Source organism: Phallusia mammillata, chromosome 5 (assembly GCF_965637545.1).
Source record: "Phallusia mammillata chromosome 5, kaPhaMamm4.hap1.1, whole genome shotgun sequence".
Classification (NCBI taxonomy): Eukaryota; Metazoa; Chordata; class Ascidiacea; order Phlebobranchia; family Ascidiidae; genus Phallusia; species Phallusia mammillata.
Genome location: NC_137256.1, coordinates 5518828 through 5541893, shown reverse-complemented (window position 1 = coordinate 5541893; position 23066 = coordinate 5518828). Strand labels below are relative to the sequence as shown.

The window sequence follows — 23066 nt, the reverse complement described above, 5'->3', positions numbered from 1 at the left end:
GCCGCTGGCTATTTGCGGCACTGAACAAGTGGGCCGAGGCAGAACACGTATTAGAAGTAGTTTGGCTGGTGTTGACGCATCCCAACCGCAGAGCGATGCATTTAAGCCGTTTACTGAAGAGATTAGTCAAAAGAGCATTTTTTGTTTGTGGTAATGTAAGAAGGTGATGGTTACATAAACGAGGCCTGAATTGCCTTTGTCTCATAAAGTCACGTTGCTTTTTTGCACAATTGGTATCGGTCAAAATATCTCAGTAAAAGAAACTGTTTTAACCGTGAATTTTAAATGCTACTTTTAAAACAAGGTACAATGAGTTAGAATTCGCATTTTCAAACAGAAGACCTTACTTTTCTTTTGCACACTTTACGCTTTTGGAATCCATTTGTACTATCGTTAAACATTGTTAACCATCCAAACTGAACACAGTTTCTACAAAATGTATTCTGTGCAGTAGTACCGAAAAAACACAGTTTTCACTGCTTTAATAAATATCGTAAAAAAACGTATGTACACTTTCCCGAAGGCTGTGATGAAAACCGTCTAATAGAGGCATCACAAAAAAGTTAAAAAAACAGCGCCTGTCGAGCCAGGGCTGAACGAAAGTCGTTTTGACGAAAGAACATCATCAGGGAGCGGTGGTTGCTGGAGCAACGGTCGTGCTTGTAAAGTTGAACAGATTGCATCTGTAGCCCTCAGCTGATACTCCAGCTATAACACAAGGACGGTTAGAATTTAGATAAGGTAAATCTCAAGAAAACCGAATGCTTAAAATATTGGGTAACATTGGAAAACCAAGTAACCTTCAAAAGAACAGTAAATTCGGGACCTAAACTGAAACCGCTTTTTCATAATTTAAAAAAGATACTATAAACAAAATGAATGCATTAAATGTTGGTGAAAAATGTTTTCGGTGAACATGACACCAAACCAAACCAGTAAATAATTCTATCTTTATTCTGTGTTTTCAACCATTGTACAAAATTAAAATCATTATTGTATTTCGTGTTTCCAAAAACATTTCAGCGAAACGTATCTTAACAAATATGTTTCAAAACGATTGCACCATGTCACAATTATACTATTTAGCAGTCAATTAATGTCGAGAATACAAAAGTCTACCTGTTGATATTGGTTCCCCCATCAAAGGCACACAGTTGCAGTCAATCACGGTGTTGTTCGCTCTGTACTCACAAGTTGCGTTAGCGGACGGACACGGACTTTGAAAGCATCCTGTCAGCGGCTGGGTTGCTTCAGCCAAAGCAACTGTATTTCCAAACAAAACAGTCATGAAAAAATTCTTGATACATAATCAATCGATGACCAATCTAAATGTATCAAGCACAACTGCCGAAAAAATCAATTCGTTTGTATCTAAATTTAAGGCTACAATACAACATTTTTCACGAAAGACATTCCGCTGCAGCTTAAGCCTATTTAGCATAAAAAGTTGATAAAACAGGAGTAAACTCGCATAAATTGTTCCTGGGCTCGTTTTGTTGCAACAGCAATATGCTTATACACACCTCTTATAGATCTCATAATACCATTTTTTAAACATAAGAAAAAAACAGTCCGTACCTCTGTTTCTATCATCAAGGATTAGTCCAACTACCAACCCAGCGATGAGTGCCCCAAGCAACAAGCCGAGTAGAAAAGCAAGAATAGAACAACGCGTGCAAATAAGTCCATGACAGTAGCAGCACACTCCCCTAAGGCAGCAACCCGACCCGGACCAGGCATATGCCGGGAAACTCGGCTTTGCGACCCCCGAAGTTGCATAGCCGTTCGTATGAAGCCCGTTGCCATTGTCAGGCGGTCGGTCGTTTACCGGACCAACGACCGCTGTCTGTAAGTACAAAGTCAAATTAGAACACAACTTTTTGTTTTATGTTTTATGACACCACTATAGTATTTTCCACATCACGCAAGTCCTCGCAGAAGACAATTCGGTTTGAGGTTTTATTAACTTTTCTAGTTTCGCATTTGAATAACCACAGTAGCTAGTGACTTCTGCCGTTAATTCATCGAGGAGGGAATTTACAATCAGATCCAAAATTAAGTGTCGGTTATTGGTGAAAAACTACTTACTCGTCTTCCTACATAACTGTCCAAATGTCTTTCTCTTTGTAATACAGTAGATGGAGTACTCTCTCTTGATGCTTGACCGCTACCTTGCCCCTCTCGACGAATTTGCTCCAGCGATTTCGGAGGAGGCTTATACAGTTCTCGAGTAAGCCGACTGTTTGTAGAACTTATTGGCATGTTTAGTTAATATGCTTAATGTGTATTTTTCTTTTGACGCAAAACTGAGAATAAAAGTAATGTTTTCAGTGTTTGCAGTTGTATGTTTATACACACACAACCAAATTTACTAAACTTCCTAGAAATTGGCTCTTATAGTGTTATACAAAATATTTGCAGGCTTAAAATACCAAAAAAAACAACCTTTGTTATGCACACACAAGCTAATTTACTCACTGATTTTATTATACAAAATTCTTGCAAGGTTAAAATAGAAATTTAAGAAATTTAAGTTATTCACCATGTTAACTTCTAAAATACGTGCTAAATAACTGATCTTTCTCAAAGCTCCTAATGTCTGCATCCAATTTCTTGAGTGGCTAAAATCGGCAAAAGTTCCAATACAAAGTTGTTTCAAATACGCTGTAATCGCTGCAATGAATATCGAAATCGGATCTCGCGATTTTTATGAGGTTGCGCAAATCGCCATTGTATATTAGTTACTATCGCCGTTGTTGTTTACCCCGGCTAACCACAAGTCCTGTTTCGACATAAGTCTCCATTCACGCGCGATCAAATAAGATATCGCCGCTTTACTTGAGCGCTATTAGAGCGACTGAAAAAACAAGTTTTCACATCAACAGCGTCGGTTTTTTGTCCAGCCCAAACCAAACAGCTTTTTGTGTTGGCAGCCACAGACGCGCTGTTAGATCTGTAATCTTGCACATGTCGTGACCAATGTACCATATATGTCTCCATAACTCATTGACGATGCCGCATATACTGTTTTATATCTCCATTGACGTGACACGGTAGTCAAATATTGTTACTAGGCGCATAACATGTTTTCTAGCATGTCGCGAAGTCAAACCATTTAAAACGTAAAGACAAAATGCAAGAAATACCTTATATGATGTAAACTAGTTTTTCTGACCACTAGAAACTACCTCTTCGCTTTACAGGTTTCGACACGGAGTTTATAACAAGAGTAGATTTTATATTTTACTGGAGGGTGTAAACTGCGCCCAAACACAAAGCTAAGTGAACAAGGTGCATGATTTTGTGCGTTTTTAAACTGGGGCGGTTTGTTGATGAAAACAAGATTCCGTTTCTCCTGAATTCCAATAATCTTCGCATTTCCTAAAATTTCACGTAAGGCGTGTGCGTTTTGGATGACTCGCCGCTGGCCCAATAACCGCCATAATCCATTGTATCCGACTTTTCTCGGTCAAAACTCTCTTCTGAACCAACATTATGTGCTACTATGTGTCACTCGACGATCGCGATAAAGGCCCCGATTGAATGGACTGGAATTTTTACCGCTGAGGCATCCCTATACAGCGTTCATGTCTCGCGCCTGTAGCACTTGTCGTCGCACAAGCGATTGCACACAAGAGTCGGAAGCCGAGCTCATAAATCGTAACTTGTGACTGGCTGACAATAGCCTGTTGTCATAGCTGTGAAGTGGAACGGCCCCGCTACTGTCGCCAAAACAAAAGAAAACCCTGGAAAAATCTCGGTCAGAACCTCAATGTTTCACATATTTTGCTGTGACGTACCCGCCCACGTGACCTTGTGTGCAAGATGCGCCGCGGCACGTCTCGACAGAAACATTGGCGTCTACAAACTTGTTCACCGAGTGATTGTTCCCGGAAGCTTCGATTATTAGGCACGTGGTCAAAGAAAGGAACATCTGTAAAACTCCGAATTTATTCCCAGTCACGTCGCTAGCTCTTTGTCCACACACGAAAGTCAAAAATCAATTTCCATTGCTGGTCACAAAGACCCTGCACACTTCAGTTTTGCTTGAGCTAAACTCTACAGGCGTCAAAAGCTCATGTGAGCTCTTTTGGACAAAATAAACTATAGGCTCGACACGTCAAATTGGAACTTGGGTCTAACCCGTCGAAATTACATAAAAGTATCGCATAACCGCATAAAAGTCTTGCGTCATGCGTTGGAGAAATCTGCGCTGACGACTTCTATTTCAAGTACATCTAGTTACTCGACATTTTTGCTTTTTTGTTTGTTTTTATATGTTTGTTTTTCTTTTTCTTTTTTCGTTTAATACTTCAATACATAATCCTTTTATTGCTGTTTAAAAATGGCTTTAACTTTTCTTCCTTTTTTATTCATGATTTGATCGAAACTAAAATAATGCCGTTTTTTTAATTAAACAAAAACTATAACGTAGTTTAAAGTAAACTAATCTTGTGGAAGGTCATTTCGTGTGTGTGTGTGTATTTCACCCTCTTTCCTAACACCCTGGTTCCACTTTGTACCCCTAGTCGTGCTATATTCACAGTGCGCCAAACTCACTCACTGGTGATCTTCCGCACCATAACGCTTTATAATACGGTACAGCTGCAGCGCCTTTAATCATGATCCAGCAATTGTGCCATTTACTACTTTGCGCCTCATAACGTTTCAACGTTGTGCAACTTATTTCGGCTTGGTGATTGTTCAGTGCCACTGTGACGCTGTGACGCTATATGTGCTTTTCCAAGCGAAATAAAGTAAACTCAACTCAAAAGTGCATTTATCCAAACGCGTTTGTCGGCGCCAAAATGTGTGACATGATAAATTATGATTTGTGACCGGTAAAAAAGCAAAACTTACAAACAACATTTTAACTGATGCAAGATAGTGAAGAGAGTGAGCGTGATCGATTTTGACGTTGATAATCTTTTTACCAAGTTTTCTTGTTTTGACATGAGGTCACTCTCATTTATCACAATTGTTTATTAAAGCAGCAAACTCTCTATTGCTTGGTCTACTGCAGCATCGGTTTTATTTATTTATAGTACAGTAGTGAAGGAATGTCTTTTTGATCGCCTACGCACATCCGTACACAAATCACGTACAAATCATAGTATACGCCAGGCTTATCAGCTGGTCACCAAGCATTCACATACGGCAAGGAGTAGGTTAGAAGTAGTGATGCACCGAACCCGCCTAAAAACGTTCGGGCCGAAACCGAATATTTGGCCACGAGGCCGAATAATTTCGGCCGAATCAGGCCGAACCTAAAATCCTGTTCTATGGATGTTTTCAACTGAACCTTGTGTCGTTGATGCGAGTGAAGTGAATTATGACAAATCAAAATCACTTACACCATCTGGAAGCTTTACTAAACGTGCAATATTTTGCAGACAAAGTGGCTCGTATTTTATAGATAACTTACAACAATTAGTTAATTTATGACGTTTTGTACAGGTGAAAATGCTAGTTTGGGCATTAATTCTATGCAATCAAAAAGTTCGGTTTCGGCCGAATTTTCAAAAAAGTTCGGGCCGAAACCGAAACATCGAAAAACAGCGTATTCGGCCGAAATGTTTCGGCCAACCGAAACTTCGGTGCATCACTAGTTAGAAGCGTCTGGCCTGCGGTGGGATTCGAACCCAAAACATGAACCTTACCCGGACACGCCCTCTACCAGCTGAACCCATCGTTGCCTACCTCGTTTGCTGCTTGAACGGCTAATTCGGTATGACGCCTTCAATATACCTGGCGTACTATGATTTGTATATGAGTCCTAGTTATGTATTTATGCCTCAACAAATCATATACATAAGTTTCATGTATTTGGCGGATTAGGACACAAGCGTATAATTAGACAGTTCATCGAATCTAAATACATCGTCCAAAAGATGATTAGAGTAGCAGGATGAGAATACGTTTGATTACAAGGTATGAAACTGTTTTTTGCGTCTTTTAGCGATATTAGCCACATCCACGACCAACCATCTTCCTTAGATTCTCATGCAGCAAGCACACTCGCTTGCGCAGGCATTTTTTAGCATTATTTAGTATGGCAGCAGCTGATTCGCATTCTTCTTTCTGAAGTTTTGTGCATTTTTTACCAGCCTGCGCAACTTCAATAATGGAAGTCTCATCCAAGACGTATAAGTAACTAAAAAAACATCAGTTTTACATTGACGAAAATGAAGTCCTTTCGTTGTGTATAATAAATATAAAATAACCTTTGTGCCACAGTACACTGATTCAGAGCTGTGAGTCAGGACGGGCTTTTCCGTTTTTTTAAGGGCCAAAATTGGGCTTCGCTTACAACTCCAAACTGACTACACACCGGTTAAAACTGATTATTTTAGCTTTAATTGTAGTCTATTTTGGTTAACTTTTTCTTCAAGCTACTTATCCTTTATAACACTTACGAGGGCGAGCCGTCCGGGTTAGTTGCTCTCTGCGGCTCGTTTCCATAAATAATTAGGTTGCGACCTTCTTTGATCACATCTATATTCTGAAAAAAAGTTTAAATATTTTCCTCAACGAATAAAAGTTTTCAGGATATTGATGATGATTAAGAACATCACAATGCACATTAGTAATGTAGACTAACCGGTTGCTTGGTGAGTGCTTCATCGCGGCAATTTTCAAAGCAATCAAATCTCATTCGGAAAGTCTTTTTGCCTTTTGTTAGGTCCAAACCTAGCAAATAAAAAATATTTTCTATCGACACGGCATCAGTTGAGTTAGAAAACAAACTAAAGAGAGTATGGGAGCGGTTGTTAACACAACACAACAAGAATGGAATGAAACTTTACCCTTTTTGGGATTATGCAGAACATTTGCATCAAATTCGACGAAGTTTGGTGGTTGGTTTTTTCGTACCTCAGTCACAGTCACATAAAATAAGTAACTCCTTTAAAAGCAGAAATAAATAAGTTAACATTTTGTTTAATTGTGTGAAATTGAAAAAGAAATCAAAAAATAATTACGAAAGAGTTTTTTTTTGTCAAACAAGAGTTTGTGTGAAAAAAAAAAACAGAAAAAAAGCGTACAGTATAAAGCAGGGGCGGGGAACCTTTTTGTTTATAAAGGCCACCAAACGGTTTATTTACATTCGTTTAGGCCGCATAGACTATTTCCCAGGCCGAGGACAGTGGTGTTCAATCTTTTTGACTTACAGAATGGTCGTTTTGTTATTCCCTCGTAGAGTTGTAGGACTTAAATACTATTCCTCACTACATTTGCCCCTTCAACACAACATTCAGGATTTATTTAACCTAGAAACTCGCTTGTTTGCAAATATCGATGATCTAAGGCCAGCTTGTGACATCACAGACGTGTTTAAGACATTCGATTATGCGTAAACAATTACAAGACAAGTAGCATTGTAGAACCTACGGAAATCGCTTCGTGTACCACAACGGGACCATTTGGCTGTTTCTGTCTATTTTTCAGCGCCTGGTGCAGTTTGAAATATCAACATCCTAAAATTTATTCTGACGTCGAAAGCTGCACTTAGTGCCCTAAAAGGCCGCAGGTTCCCCACCCCTGGTATAAAGTAATACAATACTAGCCTTTCGCAAGCCTTGACCACAGAGTCATGACAACCAACTTTCGGATCTCTCATGCAAGTTTCCTCCCAATCAGCGCAGCGTCTTTTCCTAAAAACTCAGAAAACGTTCGTTTTTAACTGCCAATATTTTATCGCTTTTATAACAGTGTTGTATTCGCTCACAGGAACTGTGAAAATACTATATACAACGGTTGATTCTAAACATAGGTTTATACACTGGGTTTTGGATTATTTTTTTAACTGGCATTCGAGTTTATTCGCGCATTTTTTATTGCTTTTACTGGTTCTTACATTCATTCATTTGAGAATACCTACGCGATCTTGACAAACCGCGCAAAACGGCTTCAGTGCACACAAAAAACATCGCATATCTTTTGTTATAGAACAGGTAGAACGGTGAACTTTCACATCTGTACTAAGTTGAGCATGCAGAATTTCAAAATACAAAAAATTGCGGCAAAACCTTAAAAATTGCATCTGAATTTTGGGTCGAAATATCCCGATTTTGGTAACTTAAAATAAATCGGTAAAACATTTCAGTCGTTTTGAGCGGTTTGCCAGGATCGCGTAGGTTTTGAGAATAAGTTGCTACCGAAACGTTATGTTTTACACAAATATTTGGCTTGTTTGTTTCTAGTTAGGAAATATGAATTGTGTACATAAGTATGTTACGTGTAACAAATTGATGTGGCAATTTCACATGTTGAAAAGCCTTGCAAACATTTGCAGGTGTATGATAATAAACAATCTGTACCTGTTATTAGCAACTGGAAGTATGATGCACTTTGAGTCCGTTGCGACTTCTTCACGAGTCCTAATACCCAGTTTACAAATTTAATATAAACTCATAACTAGTTGAAAAATGTGTTTTTTATATTGACTGGGCTAATGCAGAGGGAAACCCAAAAAGTATTCATAAAAAATACTTATTATCAAAGAATACCAATAAAAACGACTACGCTCCTGTCTTGACGTGGCAGGCAGCGCCTATTGAATTCGGTTCTTTTTATGCTTAAACTGGTTTGGCTTCCATTACAGTTTATGTACTTTCGGAGTAAGTTTGGAAAGACAGCGCTAGGGCATAAAAACCATGCGGCCAGCGCTATTTACGACGGTAGCGAAAAAAGTTTGGAGGCTCTTATACGAAATGACCTCTTGTACGAAATGATCACTCCCCATTGTTACCTGCACTTTGGACATCCTCCTTCCGCACATTTGCAAATCCGTTGCGACCTTTCTGCAGCGTTGTTGCAAGCTACTCGAAGTTCGACACGATCGTCCAACGCGTAAAATTTTGAACATGAAATCTGCGTGCAAAAGTTAACTTCGTAAAGGTAGACGCAGTGCCTAAATCAGTCTTGAACTGTTTGCTGCTGCTAATACAGGTAAAACATAATGACTTGCAAGCGCTTGCAAAGGTTTTAAACCGTGTTGAAGTTTTAAAAAATCGCCTATACGTGTTCACGGAATTTACCACGAACTAGAAACTTTCCATGTGCTTTTGTTTGCTAACGACACTTCACAAAAAATACCTTTTTTTTCGGATGAAAAAAATAACATAAGATAGTTGATACAGTTAAATGCGTTTAGAAAATATTGCATGTTCACATTATGATAAATTTGAGCAAATCATAGGTTTTGCAATTATTTTACCTCGGGATTGTAGTAATCGTAGACTTTCACAGCAACGGGTTGCGGGTTTTTTATGACACTTTCTTGTCTCAGTTTAAAGCTCAATACAGTGTCGTTCTGGTTGATTTCACTTAAGTAGAATTTAACCGAGTTGTCGGTGACTTCGTATCTGTCAACTAAAGGAGAATAGACTTGTAAAATCTAATTTAAGAATGCAAAACTAATTTAAATCACACGCCCAATGTCCGGAATTCGGTATTTAGTAAACTACAAGTTCTAAAGGTGGCCAAAATTTCCTTGATATGGTGATTCAAACCAGGGTGGCAATGCCCCATCACGTTACCATTCTAAACCGACTGATTTCTTCCTTATTTCGGCGCACAAGTGTATTTAAAGCTGTTTACGTTTATTGTTGTCTGTGCGGTTTTTGATACACGATTGTATAACACGCAACACGTCGCCAGTTTAGTTTCAAGAAAGGTATGTATTAAAATTGTCGGAATTTGGTCCCTTCAGGTGTAGCAACCCTAATATAGAAACTACGTGAGAGCGAACAAAACCGGAACAGCATGTTTCTACTGTAATTTACCTGTTGAGTAAATGGGACCTAACTTTTTGGTTTCACATAAACTGAGTAAAAAATCATGCATGTTGTAACACTACTTTTTGCGTACCAGTACCGTCCACGCGGTTGTTTTTTTCCAAATTATCAATACTTTGCCGAACCGGGACAAAACCTGATATTAATCCTACATCAACGATGGACATGTTGGCTTTAGGACTTTCCGGTTTTTGAATGTTGATCTGTGGATAGTAAAGCATCAAATCAATGAGTTGAAATATGGTTCAACTTTCTTTAAAACAAAAATATCTGTTACACCAACAAAATGGATTTGACACACAACCAAACTACGCACATATACAAATCGTAAACGACCTAAATTTTTCCCTGACCGTATCTCTATTACCTAATAAAACTTAAACTGTATTTAACAAAGTTTGTATTTTGCATTTAAATAACTTTTTATGATTACTTTTAGTTTAAGATATGTTTGAGGATCGTCCACGTCCTGGGGATCGCGGATCACTTTGGTCGTAACGGTGATTTCGAACTGGCAGTTCTTGCCATCAACGTTTTCTCTCCATGTGCACCTGTACGACATTGATGCTTCTCCAACGCCTGGACAAAAACGAGGCAAGGTTTAAATTAATGATGGACTAAATCGGCGAAATTTCGATTCGGCCGAAACCGAATATTCGGCGGTTTTGGCCGAATCAACCGAATCATTTATGACGTCACGCGAAGTCGTACCCTACGCGTTTGACATGAAAACAAAAGTTTATCTACCTGGCTATTAGTACAGAATGGTTGTGTTTCGTCCTTATTTTGGTTCTGTGGGGTTTAACATTGCCTCAAATCATGAATACAAGCCTATCTTAGATTATATCCATTAAACAGAGTTTAGGTGGCAAGGTTTAGGAAGTTGTCAGGTGGTATGCAATTGGTGTATAAGGTTGAGAAAGACTGTTTTAATGCAATGCGGATTTCAAAAACGAAAACAATATGGTAAAAAAGCGCATAAATTCACGCTGATTGAAGTTGTAGTCTAACAGCCACGCACCTTCAATGTTAACATCAACCGGCATGCCTATGACGTTATTTGGAACCTCGAGTTCATGACGCACAGCTTCATTTGACTCGTCCAATGCAATCTTCACAGGTTGGTTTTGCCAGTCAGCTCCATGAAACATAGACGAGAATGTGACGTTCATATTAGTTGGCGGAGGTTCTGCGTTCTTTACAAAAAATTGATGTTCCTTTATACGGAAGTTAAGTTTCAGTTACATTGAATTATTCGTCAGTTAATATATTCTGTGGAAAGCAATAATTTATTTTCCGCAAAGCTTTACTTGTTGCACATGTACATCGAAGCATACATTGCCTGCAGGAAGTAATTGACTGATAAGTCAGGTAACATAGTCGCCAAGTACATACTGATTTATACACTTTTGTAACTCACGATCGTGTGAATCCACTTCATGTATTCGGCAGAGGCTTGCAGAGCCATCACTGTGTCTTGAGTAGTTTGTGATCCACCAAAACTGTTTCGTTGCTCAATTAGCCAGAGAGCCATCTTACGAACCCGTAACATCTCATCCTCGGTTGCTGACAAAAAAACAAAACCAGGAATTTGTTTGTGTAGACTAGGTTGTCTTTTTCACTAAATCTCACAAAAATCTCACAAACACCCACCGACATCGGAAACAAGGGCGATCTGGGCCAGGAGAGCGTAAGAAGTTGTTTCAACTCTCCCCGCTTGGCCGCCGGCGCTTTGGCAGTAAATATGCTGTGCAGTTTCAGTGCACAAGCCACGCAATCTAGGTAAAAAGATAGGTAATAACAGAACGTTCGTTTGAAATATCATGTATAAAATGAGGAGGACAGAACATTTTGAACATACGTATGGGCAGTGTTTTTTTTAAGGTGTTTTGGGGGACCGAAACGGTCCCCCAAATTTCTCCAGCGGTTTCCCAAAATTTGGACTTATGGCTATTTTTTTGCAAATATGGCTATTTTTTGGTATTTAAATGAACACTTGCAGTCTCTTAAAACTACTTAGCGGTCACCCAAACCAAACCTTAAAAAAAACCTGCGTATGGATATATTGTTTAAGAACTTCATTGGTTCATTACTTGGGCACAACATAAAAATATGGTTGATTTCTGTTGGGTCGAAAGCAAAAACGCCACTTTTCAGTGTCAACCTCCAAATGGCCATTTTACCTGTTGTTCCATGCGCGTGCAAGATTTTCATAACCCTCGTTCATTGCAAGTCCGTACGCCGTCACAGCTGTTACGTATGCGTTATTCATCATAGCGGTCGATTGGTCGTCCAGGAAACGTAAGGCATTGTCTTTCGCCTCATTAAGATTCCTTGCCAGGTGTGGACAAGCCCGGCCAGCCATGCCAAGCGTCACAGTCACGTAAGCCGTCATCGCAATGTCACCTTGAACTAAACCCTGCAAAGCAAATTTAACATGCCAATGAACTTGATCTATCCGTTATATTGTAGTTTATCTACCCTTTAAAACGCTCAACCAACAACCAGGTGTCAATGTAACGAAAATTGAAAATGTGCTGTGTATAAATATGGTAAACAGTGCAGCTAAAGCTTTGATAACATACGTCCATTTCTTGGTGCCTAACAGGGTAGCTTTCCACAAATCTGCCATCTTGCTTTTGCTGTTCCATTAACCAAACCAGCGACGAGCAAATGGGTGCTGGATCGAGATCTACCATTATGTCTCGAGCCTCCACGAACACTCGGTCCACAAAAGCGTTCAACCTAAGAATTTATTTTAGAAAGAAATTATTTTTACTTTCATTATTAGTGGAAATACTAAAAAAAGTTTCTGATATAAAATAGCGCAAATAAATCGTTTGATAAAAAATTAACTTTTAGGAGATCTGCTTTATACAACTGAACTGTTCCAACATTCTTACTTCTCTGTTCATAACTACCAATGAAAATGTAGCAAAACGGACTTCATGTTGTTAAAATGATTATTATACTTATAAGCCTATTTGGACTCAAACATTTTCAGAGCATAAAATTTTGATGTTTCCATCATTTCTAATTAGTTTGAAAAGTCCCAATTACTTACCAAACGCTTGGCGGCACACCGTTCCACACAGCCCAGGCTCTCTTTCCTACACTGTCTGATCGCCATTGAAGCTCAATTGCCCAACCTAAAAGCATTTCAATTTGATGCCGTAGTCATGTCAGATACTTTTTAATGTGTTGTGTTCAGTTTAATTACCCACCTTGCCCAACCTTAAAGCGGAACACATTTGGTTATCGATTGTGAAATTATATTTCCTGTAAATTTTGTACACTCGTCTTTATGTATAGTTTCTAGCTTAAGACCAACCAAGTTAAGGAGTTCACCTTGCCGAATGTAGTCAATCACTTGCTGCTCTTCTGGGCCGCCTGTTAACACCTGACCTGTGGCCAGTCGATATTTATGAATGAAAACAATAGGAGCTGTTCTAATCATATTCTGCTCCCCACAGCCTGCTGGTTGACGAATCAAGTTCTGCAGGTTGTTGTATCTGTTGGTGATCGGGTCTGGTGTCGCAATAGGCCCAAGAACGTTGGCTTGAAACATAAATTTATGTTGAACGGCTTTGTATGATTAAGAGGTATTTCATGCCTTCTCACCATATGCATAGATCCAACACTTTCGAGTATTAGGTTCAAAACCGTCGTTTGGGACTAAAAAGCTAAAGGCTATGTTCTGAGGAGGAGTGAGAACAAAAGTCTTTGAGCTTTCGTTTAAAAGACCGCTTGGCTGTATGCAAAAAAATCCAAAAGTAAAAAAAAATATTCAAGTGATAAACCAAAGCCGTACCTCAATTAGCAAATACTTCACAAGAAAGTCATTTCCCGCCGCTGAGTCAGCAGCCATTTCTATGCTGGCACCTTTTGGGTCAGCCGGAATTTTGATGGGCATCACGGTGAAATAGGAAGATTTGGCGGAATTGCCCGGTACTCGTAATGTGGCAATCGTGTTCATTGTTTCTGTTTATTGTTAGGAATGCATTCTGTTAGATACGAAACCATTTTTGTCCGTAACCATGTATCATTTGCCTAAGCAGTGCTGCATTAAGTTTCGGTTTGCCAAAACCTTTTGCACAATTTTAGTCGATTGAGGCGCTGTTTTCAATTATTAATATGTTAAATCAGTTCCAGACGTTTTAAAACCAACTGCTTTAAAACTCACTTAAATCTTGACTTGTTTTATCAGATCTTCATATTATTCGGACAAAACTTAACATACAAAAAATTGGAAATGTGAAAGGCTTGAACTAACCGACACCGTTTTATTCGGATCCTCGCCTATAATGTGGACAAATGTTTGGGTCCAAACTGGTCCGAATTAACCGAGGTCTATAGTTAAACAGGAATTGTTTCTCTATAATACGACGAATTAAGTGTACTCTAACATGTTTAGGGCAATCGTTAAGTTAAACATGGCTAACTTACTTGAAGAGAATTGTGAACATAAGTCTTCGGAGTGTCTCAGTTGAACTCTCGCCTAAATATAATGAACCCAAACGTGATGGTTGTTGCGCCAGAGTTTCAAACGTGCCTGAAATTGGAGTCCCGACCCGCACCACTTAACTGTAACCCTGTTGACAACTCTTACATCAGTGCTTTCAAACATTTATGCATACCCCTTAAGTTTTCGGATTTTTTTTACCCCCGTGTCTCCAATGACAGATAAAAATCTTATTGTATTATTAATATTAAGTTACTAAAGTAAAATCGTCATCCATTTCCGTATTCGGTGGTGTTATGTGCTTTATTCAATAAATTTCTTTCACCAAACTAAAACTTTACTTTTTAACAAATTGTCATGAACAAGCCTTTGTGTTAGTGTTATAGTACCCCTGATTTGTTGCTTCGTGCTCCTAAAACGTTTACAATAAGTGTCCTATATGGTTTACCTCAATTTCATTCGGGTTGTAATTAAATACTGAATAACGAATGCTGGCTTGTTCCATTAGCCGAACAGAGTAAGGAAGATAAAGCTGGATGAAGATCTTTTTAAACACAAGAAAGTTGGCTGGTTTGGCAACACAAAAGCCTACAAAAAAAATTAACCAGTTATTTTTTATTCTAAAATATGAACAGAAAAGAAGCAACAACAAAAAATTGTATGGGGCAGAATAGGGAAACACCACAAACAAACATTTTTTTGTAATTTTTGAAAGACAAATGCAGTTTGCTAAGTAAAAAACTGAAACAAGCAACGACTTATCAAGCAGCATAACAACCTTCTGGTTCTAGCTACGACAAACCAAAACATAACAGTTCTCACCTTGACTGCTGGAACTGAAGGCGTTGAACTCAAAGGTGCTGATACTTCCTGGTACAGGCCTGGTATCTGACCACCCACCGTCATTGCTAAACATATGCTTTTACAATTGGTGTCTGTTTAAGTCAAGATCGATTGGCTAAGGAGGTTTAATCTTTCAAAATATCAAAACAATTCCGACATATTTTTCACGTGACATCGTCGTTATAAAATTTTTGTAAAAAACATTATTCAATCTCACCTTAAATACAAACACTTACTTTAAACTCCTGGTAATAAACAACCAATTTTCTTCAAAGTTTGTTCTTTGCTTCTTACGATCCTGCGCTTCACCAACTTTTTCAGCGCTGTTCGATCTTCCAAATCTACCTCTAGAAAACCAAAGCAAATTGGCGGTATAGTTAAAGCAAAAAAGCCAATATTTGTGTGTAAAGCATCATATGCTTATAACGATAAGGATGATTTGCACAAAATAATTGGGTTGTGTTTTTTTGCTGATTGTATTTAAACCCGTGCATTGTGTACACAAATAATCCAAAACTAATGTGGTGTACAAAACCCTAGTAGGACAAACAAAATTATGATTTTTTGGGCCTAGGGGTTTGTACAGTGGGTTTTGGATTATGTTGATGTAGAGAACAGTAATCACCGGAATACTGCGACTGTAAAGAGTTGATTTCACTTTAAACTATTCCTTTTTGTGTACCCAAATTAGCAGTAGCACATATAAAGCAGTAGCCAGCAAATTTCCCACTGGATATTATAAGCAAACTGCTTGGTAAAGGTGATTTTCAGCAGGCAATGTTTTCTATGTATTGTTATATCAATCTTTTTCTTGTTTAAAAGTTATTTTCAAAAAATACAATCAAGGACAAATGGTTTATAAAGTCTTGGGCTGCTTTTGCTTACATAACATGTATTACAGTTAGTATATTTACCTTCGTTTCCGCGCCATCTCTTGCCGACACGCCTGAGCAAATAGTCGAACACATTCCAAATCCTGGGTGTTGATCCAAACACGATACTTTCGTCTCAAACATAATTCGTCACTTTCGGTGTCTCTACCGTTTCTTTCGCAGTCTGCTAAAAACGTTTGGCGACCTGAAACAGAGCTTACTTGTGTTACTGAATTATTGTAACAGTATAAGATTAATGGTGTATAACAGTTAGTGAAGCAATGCTATCCCAAGCATAAAAATCAGAGCCAGTATTTGTGTATAAAACATGACTACATTTCTAAAATTACTTTTGTTCTGGCAAACTGAATATGACTGAAGATACAAATACTGTCTCTGATTTTTTTGCTCAAATTATTCAAAACCGTGAATAGTGTACCTAAATGCTATCCTAGTTTATAAAGCATTAACTTCGGCCTATTCGATATGGTCAAAACTGTTGAGGTAAAAATCCTTGAAAAGGGCTCCTTCAACACCGTTATAACTCGAAAAGCTAAAAGTATCACAAATTGAACAATAAAATAGTAAAACGGCAAAACATGGCGCAAACAGTTGATGTGACCAACAGCCAACACCAATCTCAAGCAAACCTAAGAAAGCCTGACTCTTTAAACATGATCCTTTTGTGCCTGCTTAATTGCAAAGAAGCGCGTTCTACGCCAATCAGTGCAAGACAAAGCCCCAAAGGCACAATGAGGGAATGCTAAATCTGTAAGTTCAACACAAGAGAATAGCTGCGCACCACAGTGGCAATAAGAAATACAATGTGCACGTGGCCAAATGTAGTACATGGCATAGCTATAAGTCGGGCCGGGCTTTTCGGGCTTAGATTTCTTCAAAAAACGGGCATGCTTCGGGCTGACACTCTGTGTCAGTATTTTTTAAATAAATTTAACGAGCTTAGTAGCTAGTTGCTGGACTTACCTAATGTCAAACAGCCCTAAAACGCCTTGTTCAAAACTGATTGTCTACTATTGTCTATTGTGTTTGTTGTCTTGGTCTTTTCTAGGGCTTAATGTATAGGTCTGTCAATCAAACTTTCGGGCCTAAACGGGCTTCTCAAAAACAAATCGGATTCCGGCCAGGTCGGGCTCCAATATAATAAATGTATTATGTTGGCTTCTTACCTCTGGTTGTTTCAGCTACCATCACATCCACCTGCCGCTTTCGTCGCGGTACGGGTTGTGGGCAAACTGGTTGATCGTATAATATGGGACGAAGGGCGTTGTTAACAATAAACAGTCCAGCTTCCTGAAATCATGTAAAAATTGTAGTCACAGCTCTAAAATAGTCATTGTCAGAAACCTGATTTGAATTTACAGTGTGGCCAACTAAAATGCATACAGGCAAATTGCAAGTATGTTTCCGATCAGCAATACCTCGAAAACGTCTTTGTTGTTGCTTCCGCCCTCACGCGAACAAGCGCTGTCGTACTGCTGCATTTTGTTCCACATCACATCGCGCGTCAGACGACTGCCGTTGTACACAAAGTAAGCTGCGCGATCCACCGCCGATAAATGAAATAGCGCGTTCGGATTGCCTTTGTAAAAAGGTGGTTTGAAGACTTGTTAGGTAAACGGACAGCTCTTTACAAATCAAGTTAAAAGTGAGTTTGTGTTTTTCGAAAAACTCTTTAAATAAACATAATTAACGAGGCAGACAACATTGCTTGTGATTCGACTTTTTAACAGGCTCATCGGCCAGTATCTTAGTTTGTAGAGCGCGAGTCCCGGAAAGGCTACTGTCGTGGGTTCGAATCCCACCGCAGGCTAACATTATTGCTTTACCTGTAAAAGTGTAATACTTAGAGACAACCAGGCTCAGTGTTACGCCTCCAATGGGCCGGGTGAGATTTTAACGTGTAAACATTCTGATAGGCAAAGAAGCAAGTGCATTGGATTGTTTTTCACCTTAGGCCTCTTCGCAAACCCATAAATATTATTTTTATAGGACTAACTATAACTAACCTCGCACATTGATTGTTATGTCGTCTCCAGGTCGCGCCTCGCTCACAGATGTTGTAACTGTAAGTTCCTTTGAAAAAGTGTACACAGTTAAAGCAGTAGCTCACGAAACAAGGCAAACACAATCCTTTCATGATATTCGTCCACAGTAACAGTCAACAAGTTGTACTTGCCTCTCCACCACACACGTCGTTGACATCAAACCACACTGAGTTGGAAACAAGCTCATTGCCGCGCATGTAGTACGCAACCAAGCGGGCGGAAGGAACCATTTGATGTGTAATAGGAATATCATGCGTCTTATCTCCGCGGTGTCCTGGATCTATTGGTATTAAACCAATGGAAACGACTTGACCCTTGGAAACAATCTGAAAAAAAACTCGTTTTTTATTTGATCCCGTAGTCCAGTAGTTCTCAAACTGTGCGTCGCGACGCCCTGGTGCGTCGTTTCAATTTTCCAAAGGCGTCGCAGAATGGTTCCTTTTCGTGGCTTTTTGTGGTTGTATCAATAAACACAACTTTAATAAGTTTCATCATTAACTTTTATTTGCTGGTGCGTCGCAAGTCCAGAAAACTTTTTCAGAGGCGTCGCAACAACAAAAAGTTTGAGAACCACTGCCGTAGTCTATGCCACAAAAATTCGTCTTTGCAATCTATTTTTATTGATGGAATCGAAGATGCCAGATTAGCGAATGTATACATAGATATATATATTATATATATCATATGGTTCTTTCTTGTAGTGTCACAATTTGTTTTGCTTTGCTATAGTGCCCTAGTAAAAACGGGTCTAGGTGATAAAAACATGCCTAAGATTGCAATGGTTGTTTTTATGGACAAATCTGGTTCGCATTTTGCGCCCATTGACAGCTTCCGAAAATTTACTGATCTCGACTGCATCATTAAGTTATAGCCATCGACTTAAAATCACACCAAGAACACAGAAATGAGTAAAAAACTTTAAACAAACATGCAAACTTACGTAGTATCGGATGTCGCCGCTTACATCGTCTGGTTCGAAGCGAAACACAGCGTTCATCATCCGTCCAACAACACCGTGTCTGAGAACAAGCAAAGAATATGTAGCAATGCTTTAAACTGGCAAACAAGTGAGCCCTGCGAACTCACGTGTCAACACTGATTGACATCAGTGCTCCTGCCTGGTGCCTGAGTGCTGTGTAAGTGGTGCTATACTGATCTTCCGCTTGAAGTCCTTCCTTTGCTGTTGTCAACTGCCAAACATATTCATGCCAATTACAATGAAAGCATGTTTATGGACCTTTGGCTTGCACAACTGGCGCTAGTAATCTTTGCATTCTTGTAAAATTAACGGTATTTTGGATCAAATGTTATCGAATAATAAAAGGTGTGGTCGTGGTCGTATGGTCAAAGGTAAACCAACTGGTCAACACAACAAATGTCTAACGGCAGGAAATTAGTAATTTTCTGGACAGTTTACTTACCGTGATTTGCAGTTCCTGTGCGTCGCTGGTTCGATCAAAACTGGCCACAATCTCACCCCGCTCATCCGAATTGGATCTTTTTACAACATCACCGACTTAAAATAAAGTAACATTACTAACAACCAATTTGGAATCATGAAAAATCTACCTGTACCTGTAACGGCCACTGGAACGTCATTGATTGGTTTTCTGGTAACAGAGTCTAGAACGTTAGCCTATAAAAGTGTCAAAGTGGGTTCTTTGTTCTCAACAAATTATAAATGGTGTGTTTTTACATGCCAGGTCTACTTACCTTTACTTCATACACAATTCCTGGGTTGAAATATCGCGAGCTGCGGTCAGTGACTATTAGGTAAGGCGAACTCGTAAATCTGATGTCGGAAACAATGTCGCTCTCGTATATGCTCTCAGCGCCACCTGCAGAGGTTGTGTGGTTATCGCCAGATCAAATAAAGTCAGCGTTTGGCACTCACTAATTGCATGGGTACTCACCGGTAACGGCGACTTCCACAGTAAGGGAAGCGCCTTCAGCTACAAGATCTTCCATGGTTTCATCTTCACCCAGAGCTTCGGTTATTACTTCTGTGCTGATCTCAAAGCGTTTGCGGCCGCTGACAATTCCCGCCTTCAGGACGATACAGTTTTATATCGCATATTGCAACTTGGAAGCGTGAAAATACTTTACCCTTTGTGTAAAGCTTGACGGGTGTCGATAGATCTGCACAGTTTCGGACACTTCACTACCTCGTACAAGGTTTACAAACAAGAAGTAAGAGCCAGTCACCCTTTTGCCATAACTGTAGTCGGCGTTTATTGTTCCACTGATAAAATTGGTGGTAGGTAGAATAAAGTGTTGATCCATTTTGATCTTGACGTTAAAAGTTGGTAAAGCTGTCAAGAAACAAAACAGCCACACAGGCTTGAAGTTTGAAAGTCTTACAAAATCCTGGCACTGTCGTATTTTGTAATCAAATAATGTATATTTACATTCACATACGTTAGAAATACTTACTGTATTTGTCGATGAGGACCGTGGTTTCGCTTTTGATACCCAAGTCCTAAATTATACATAAGATCGAGGGAAATGGAGCTGTTATTCTAATAAAATTAATGCAAAAAACATATTTGTGCAAAACTTACTGGAGCAGAAACCTCTATAAACCATTTTCCGAGCAAAGGTTCTGGTGGGATTTGATATTCATGGATAATAAAATGTCCTGCAGCCGTTGTTTTCTTGGCTTTGAGAACACCTATTTTACCATGACCACCTTCTTCAAACGGCGTCTGATGGATAAATAAATGTAACTTGTCGTTTTGTACTGCCAAAATGTGAAATTCACATGAAAACATTTGTTTGCATTTTATTCAGAAATTTCTCTGAAGATGTTAGTGTTTTCAAGCTTTTGCAAAAGAATCTTGTGGCCATGTACATGTCTATTGATTCTTACCAAAACGAAGTGAAAATTTAGGCTTGTTTTACTAGTCTGCTGGTGCTAAAAATGTAAATTTTATTTGCAGTAAACACACCAAACAATCCATCATATCTGTTACATGTTGTTAATTGTTGGTTGATTTACCAAAGGACGCCTTTCAGGACAAAATAATGAACTTTGCAGCTATAGACACTTACTTTGATAATGATATCAACATCAACACCATGACTGTCCATAAGGTTTTGATCGGTAAGCATGGCAATGATCCTCATTTCGTCTCCTGGTCTACAAAATAATTCGATGGTAGAGTGATGTGATTGGGGGCACTTGGTAAACAGCTACTATTTGTGTACTTCACGGCAGCCAAGCATTTGGCTATATTCCGGTATGTGGCTCATAGGGCTAAAATATTAATTTACCGGCTAAAAGGGACAGGGTTGGGCAGGAACTTGGCCGAACGGCCTGGCGCCTGACCCGTATACAGACACAAAAAACCTTGATCGGGATTCGGCCCCGGGAGTGTCCTGGGTTCGAACCCCGTGAAAAAAAGGGACAAGGTTAGGAAGTAACAATAATTTGGATTAGAAGTCAAAGTTATTTTTGTTATTTTTTAAGATAATACCTTATACCACAACCCAAATAGTCTGAAACCTCACCATTTTTGAAGATATATTGTTTTAAATTAAATAGGTATTCGTGCTTTTTGCGCCACCCGAAATAAGCTCAATGTGTGGCACACGCAAGGTTTGGTGTTAACATACCTGTAAGCAGGGCGATCGGTGGATACAAACATGTATCCAGTGGTAAAATTCAGAAGAACCGGAATAGCTTCCTGAAAGTTTTCATTCGATTGGTCCACGTTGACATGTAATTCCACATACATGTTTCCGCCGTTATTCGGTTCGACCAAGTCTTCTGGAGTTATCTTGCGTAAAATTGCCATGAAAAATGTTTATGTCGCGCAAACGTGAAAACCTGCCTTAGATTAGTGAAAGATTTTTGTTGGAACGACAAACCTTCGCAGCAGATGCTCTTGCACTTTATATGACAGGGGTACACTTTTTCTATTAGCGGCCGCTTCACAGATGCTTATTTCCACAACCGCCGCTTTTTCTGGCCGTTTTTGGTCAGTAAATTATAACTTAGTAACAAAGAAATTTGCTTTCGGAGGGGTTTTTGAGCGAATTGGTTTCGGAAGCCAAATAAATAACTAAAATTTTTTATCATCTGCGCAGTCTCACAAACTTGTGTTACCGGCTGCGGGCTGTGCCAATCCTTTTACAAGATATGCACAAAATACCTGTAAGTTAAACTCATATGGCTGTGTCACGTCAACCCTCTCTGATAGCGATTCAGGAAATTGATTTAGCCGCCGAGGAAGAGTCTACAAAACACCGGTGTTATGTACTTAAATAAAGCTCAATTGTTTACACGTTGACGGTGTGATTATAAACAAAATTCCAAAATTGACAAAAAATAATTAAAGTAGCATTTAAGTTGTTACTTTATCGTTTTGATAACAAGTATTGCCTAATTTACCAATCCTTCCTACCTGAAGGAACACTTCAACATTGGCAGTGCCGGCATATCCGTGAAAGTTGAGTACGACATTGTTTGTTGCACCAACACGAAATTCCTTGGCACCAACGATAGTGTGGTCAAGGCTGCAACACAAGTTGTAAGATAAAAACTTTTCGCTTTTTCGCTTGTTGCTCGCAATACATCATTCATTGCTCTGATGAAGCCCTGCCGTTATGGTGGGCGAAACGTTAGCAAATACAAGTTCTTGAAACAACAACTAGTATTTTGTTATGCATTACACCAGTTGAACGACAAATTTGTTAGATAAAAACTTTCTACATATTGGTTTTAAACATTTTACTTGCTAAAAAACTATTATTCCTGGTTTGCTTAGTAACGACCTTGTCCACTCACCCGAATGCTCCACTAGTGACTGCACAAATTACCAAAAACGCGATCATCATCATTTGTTTCATATCATTGTACTTGTACCTACGCTGAAAAGTAAGTTGGCAATAACTTCATAAAAACAGCAGGACACCTATTCCACCTTTAGCATCAACCTTTGGCTTAAACCTTATCAGATTTTGGCCTAAACCTATTTAATATACGCTTTTCGACCAGCGGCAACTAAGTTGTTTATCTTCATAA

At 39.1% G+C, this 23066-nt stretch overlaps 2 protein-coding genes across 2 annotated transcripts; both read right to left on the bottom strand.

The window, feature by feature from the left end:
• Positions 1-421: 421 nt before the first annotated feature.
• LOC145228939 (uncharacterized) lies at positions 422-2280 on the bottom strand. Its single transcript, XM_080094164.1, has 4 exons — positions 2089-2280; positions 1579-1846; positions 1120-1263; positions 422-708 (listed from the first exon to the last, which is right to left on the bottom strand). Exons 1-4 carry the CDS (start codon positions 2260-2262, stop codon positions 626-628), a joined length of 669 nt encoding a protein of 222 aa, XP_079950290.1. The 5' UTR covers positions 2263-2280; the 3' UTR covers positions 422-625.
• A 3528-nt stretch (positions 2281-5808) lies between these two features.
• On the bottom strand, positions 5809-22891 carry LOC145228171 (venom factor-like). The gene is made up of 42 exons (XM_080093173.1): positions 22830-22891; positions 22447-22558; positions 22195-22278; positions 21656-21819; positions 21092-21179; positions 20602-20745; positions 20474-20519; positions 20147-20352; positions 19954-20086; positions 19754-19878; positions 19616-19676; positions 19462-19556; positions 19127-19230; positions 18981-19059; positions 18172-18366; positions 18002-18068; positions 17414-17574; positions 17162-17285; positions 16017-16179; positions 15339-15449; positions 15082-15167; positions 14708-14847; positions 14244-14295; positions 13609-13778; positions 13419-13548; positions 13146-13355; positions 12862-12946; positions 12383-12542; positions 11981-12216; positions 11451-11575; positions 11218-11363; positions 10819-10993; positions 10231-10376; positions 9871-10000; positions 9218-9372; positions 8750-8871; positions 8319-8378; positions 7566-7652; positions 6807-6904; positions 6602-6690; positions 6417-6502; positions 5809-6154 (listed from the first exon to the last, which is right to left on the bottom strand). The coding sequence occupies exons 1-42, from the start codon at positions 22889-22891 to the stop codon at positions 5965-5967; spliced, it is 5202 nt and encodes a 1733-aa protein (XP_079949299.1). The 3' UTR covers positions 5809-5964.
• Between the last annotated feature and the right edge of the window lie 175 nt (positions 22892-23066).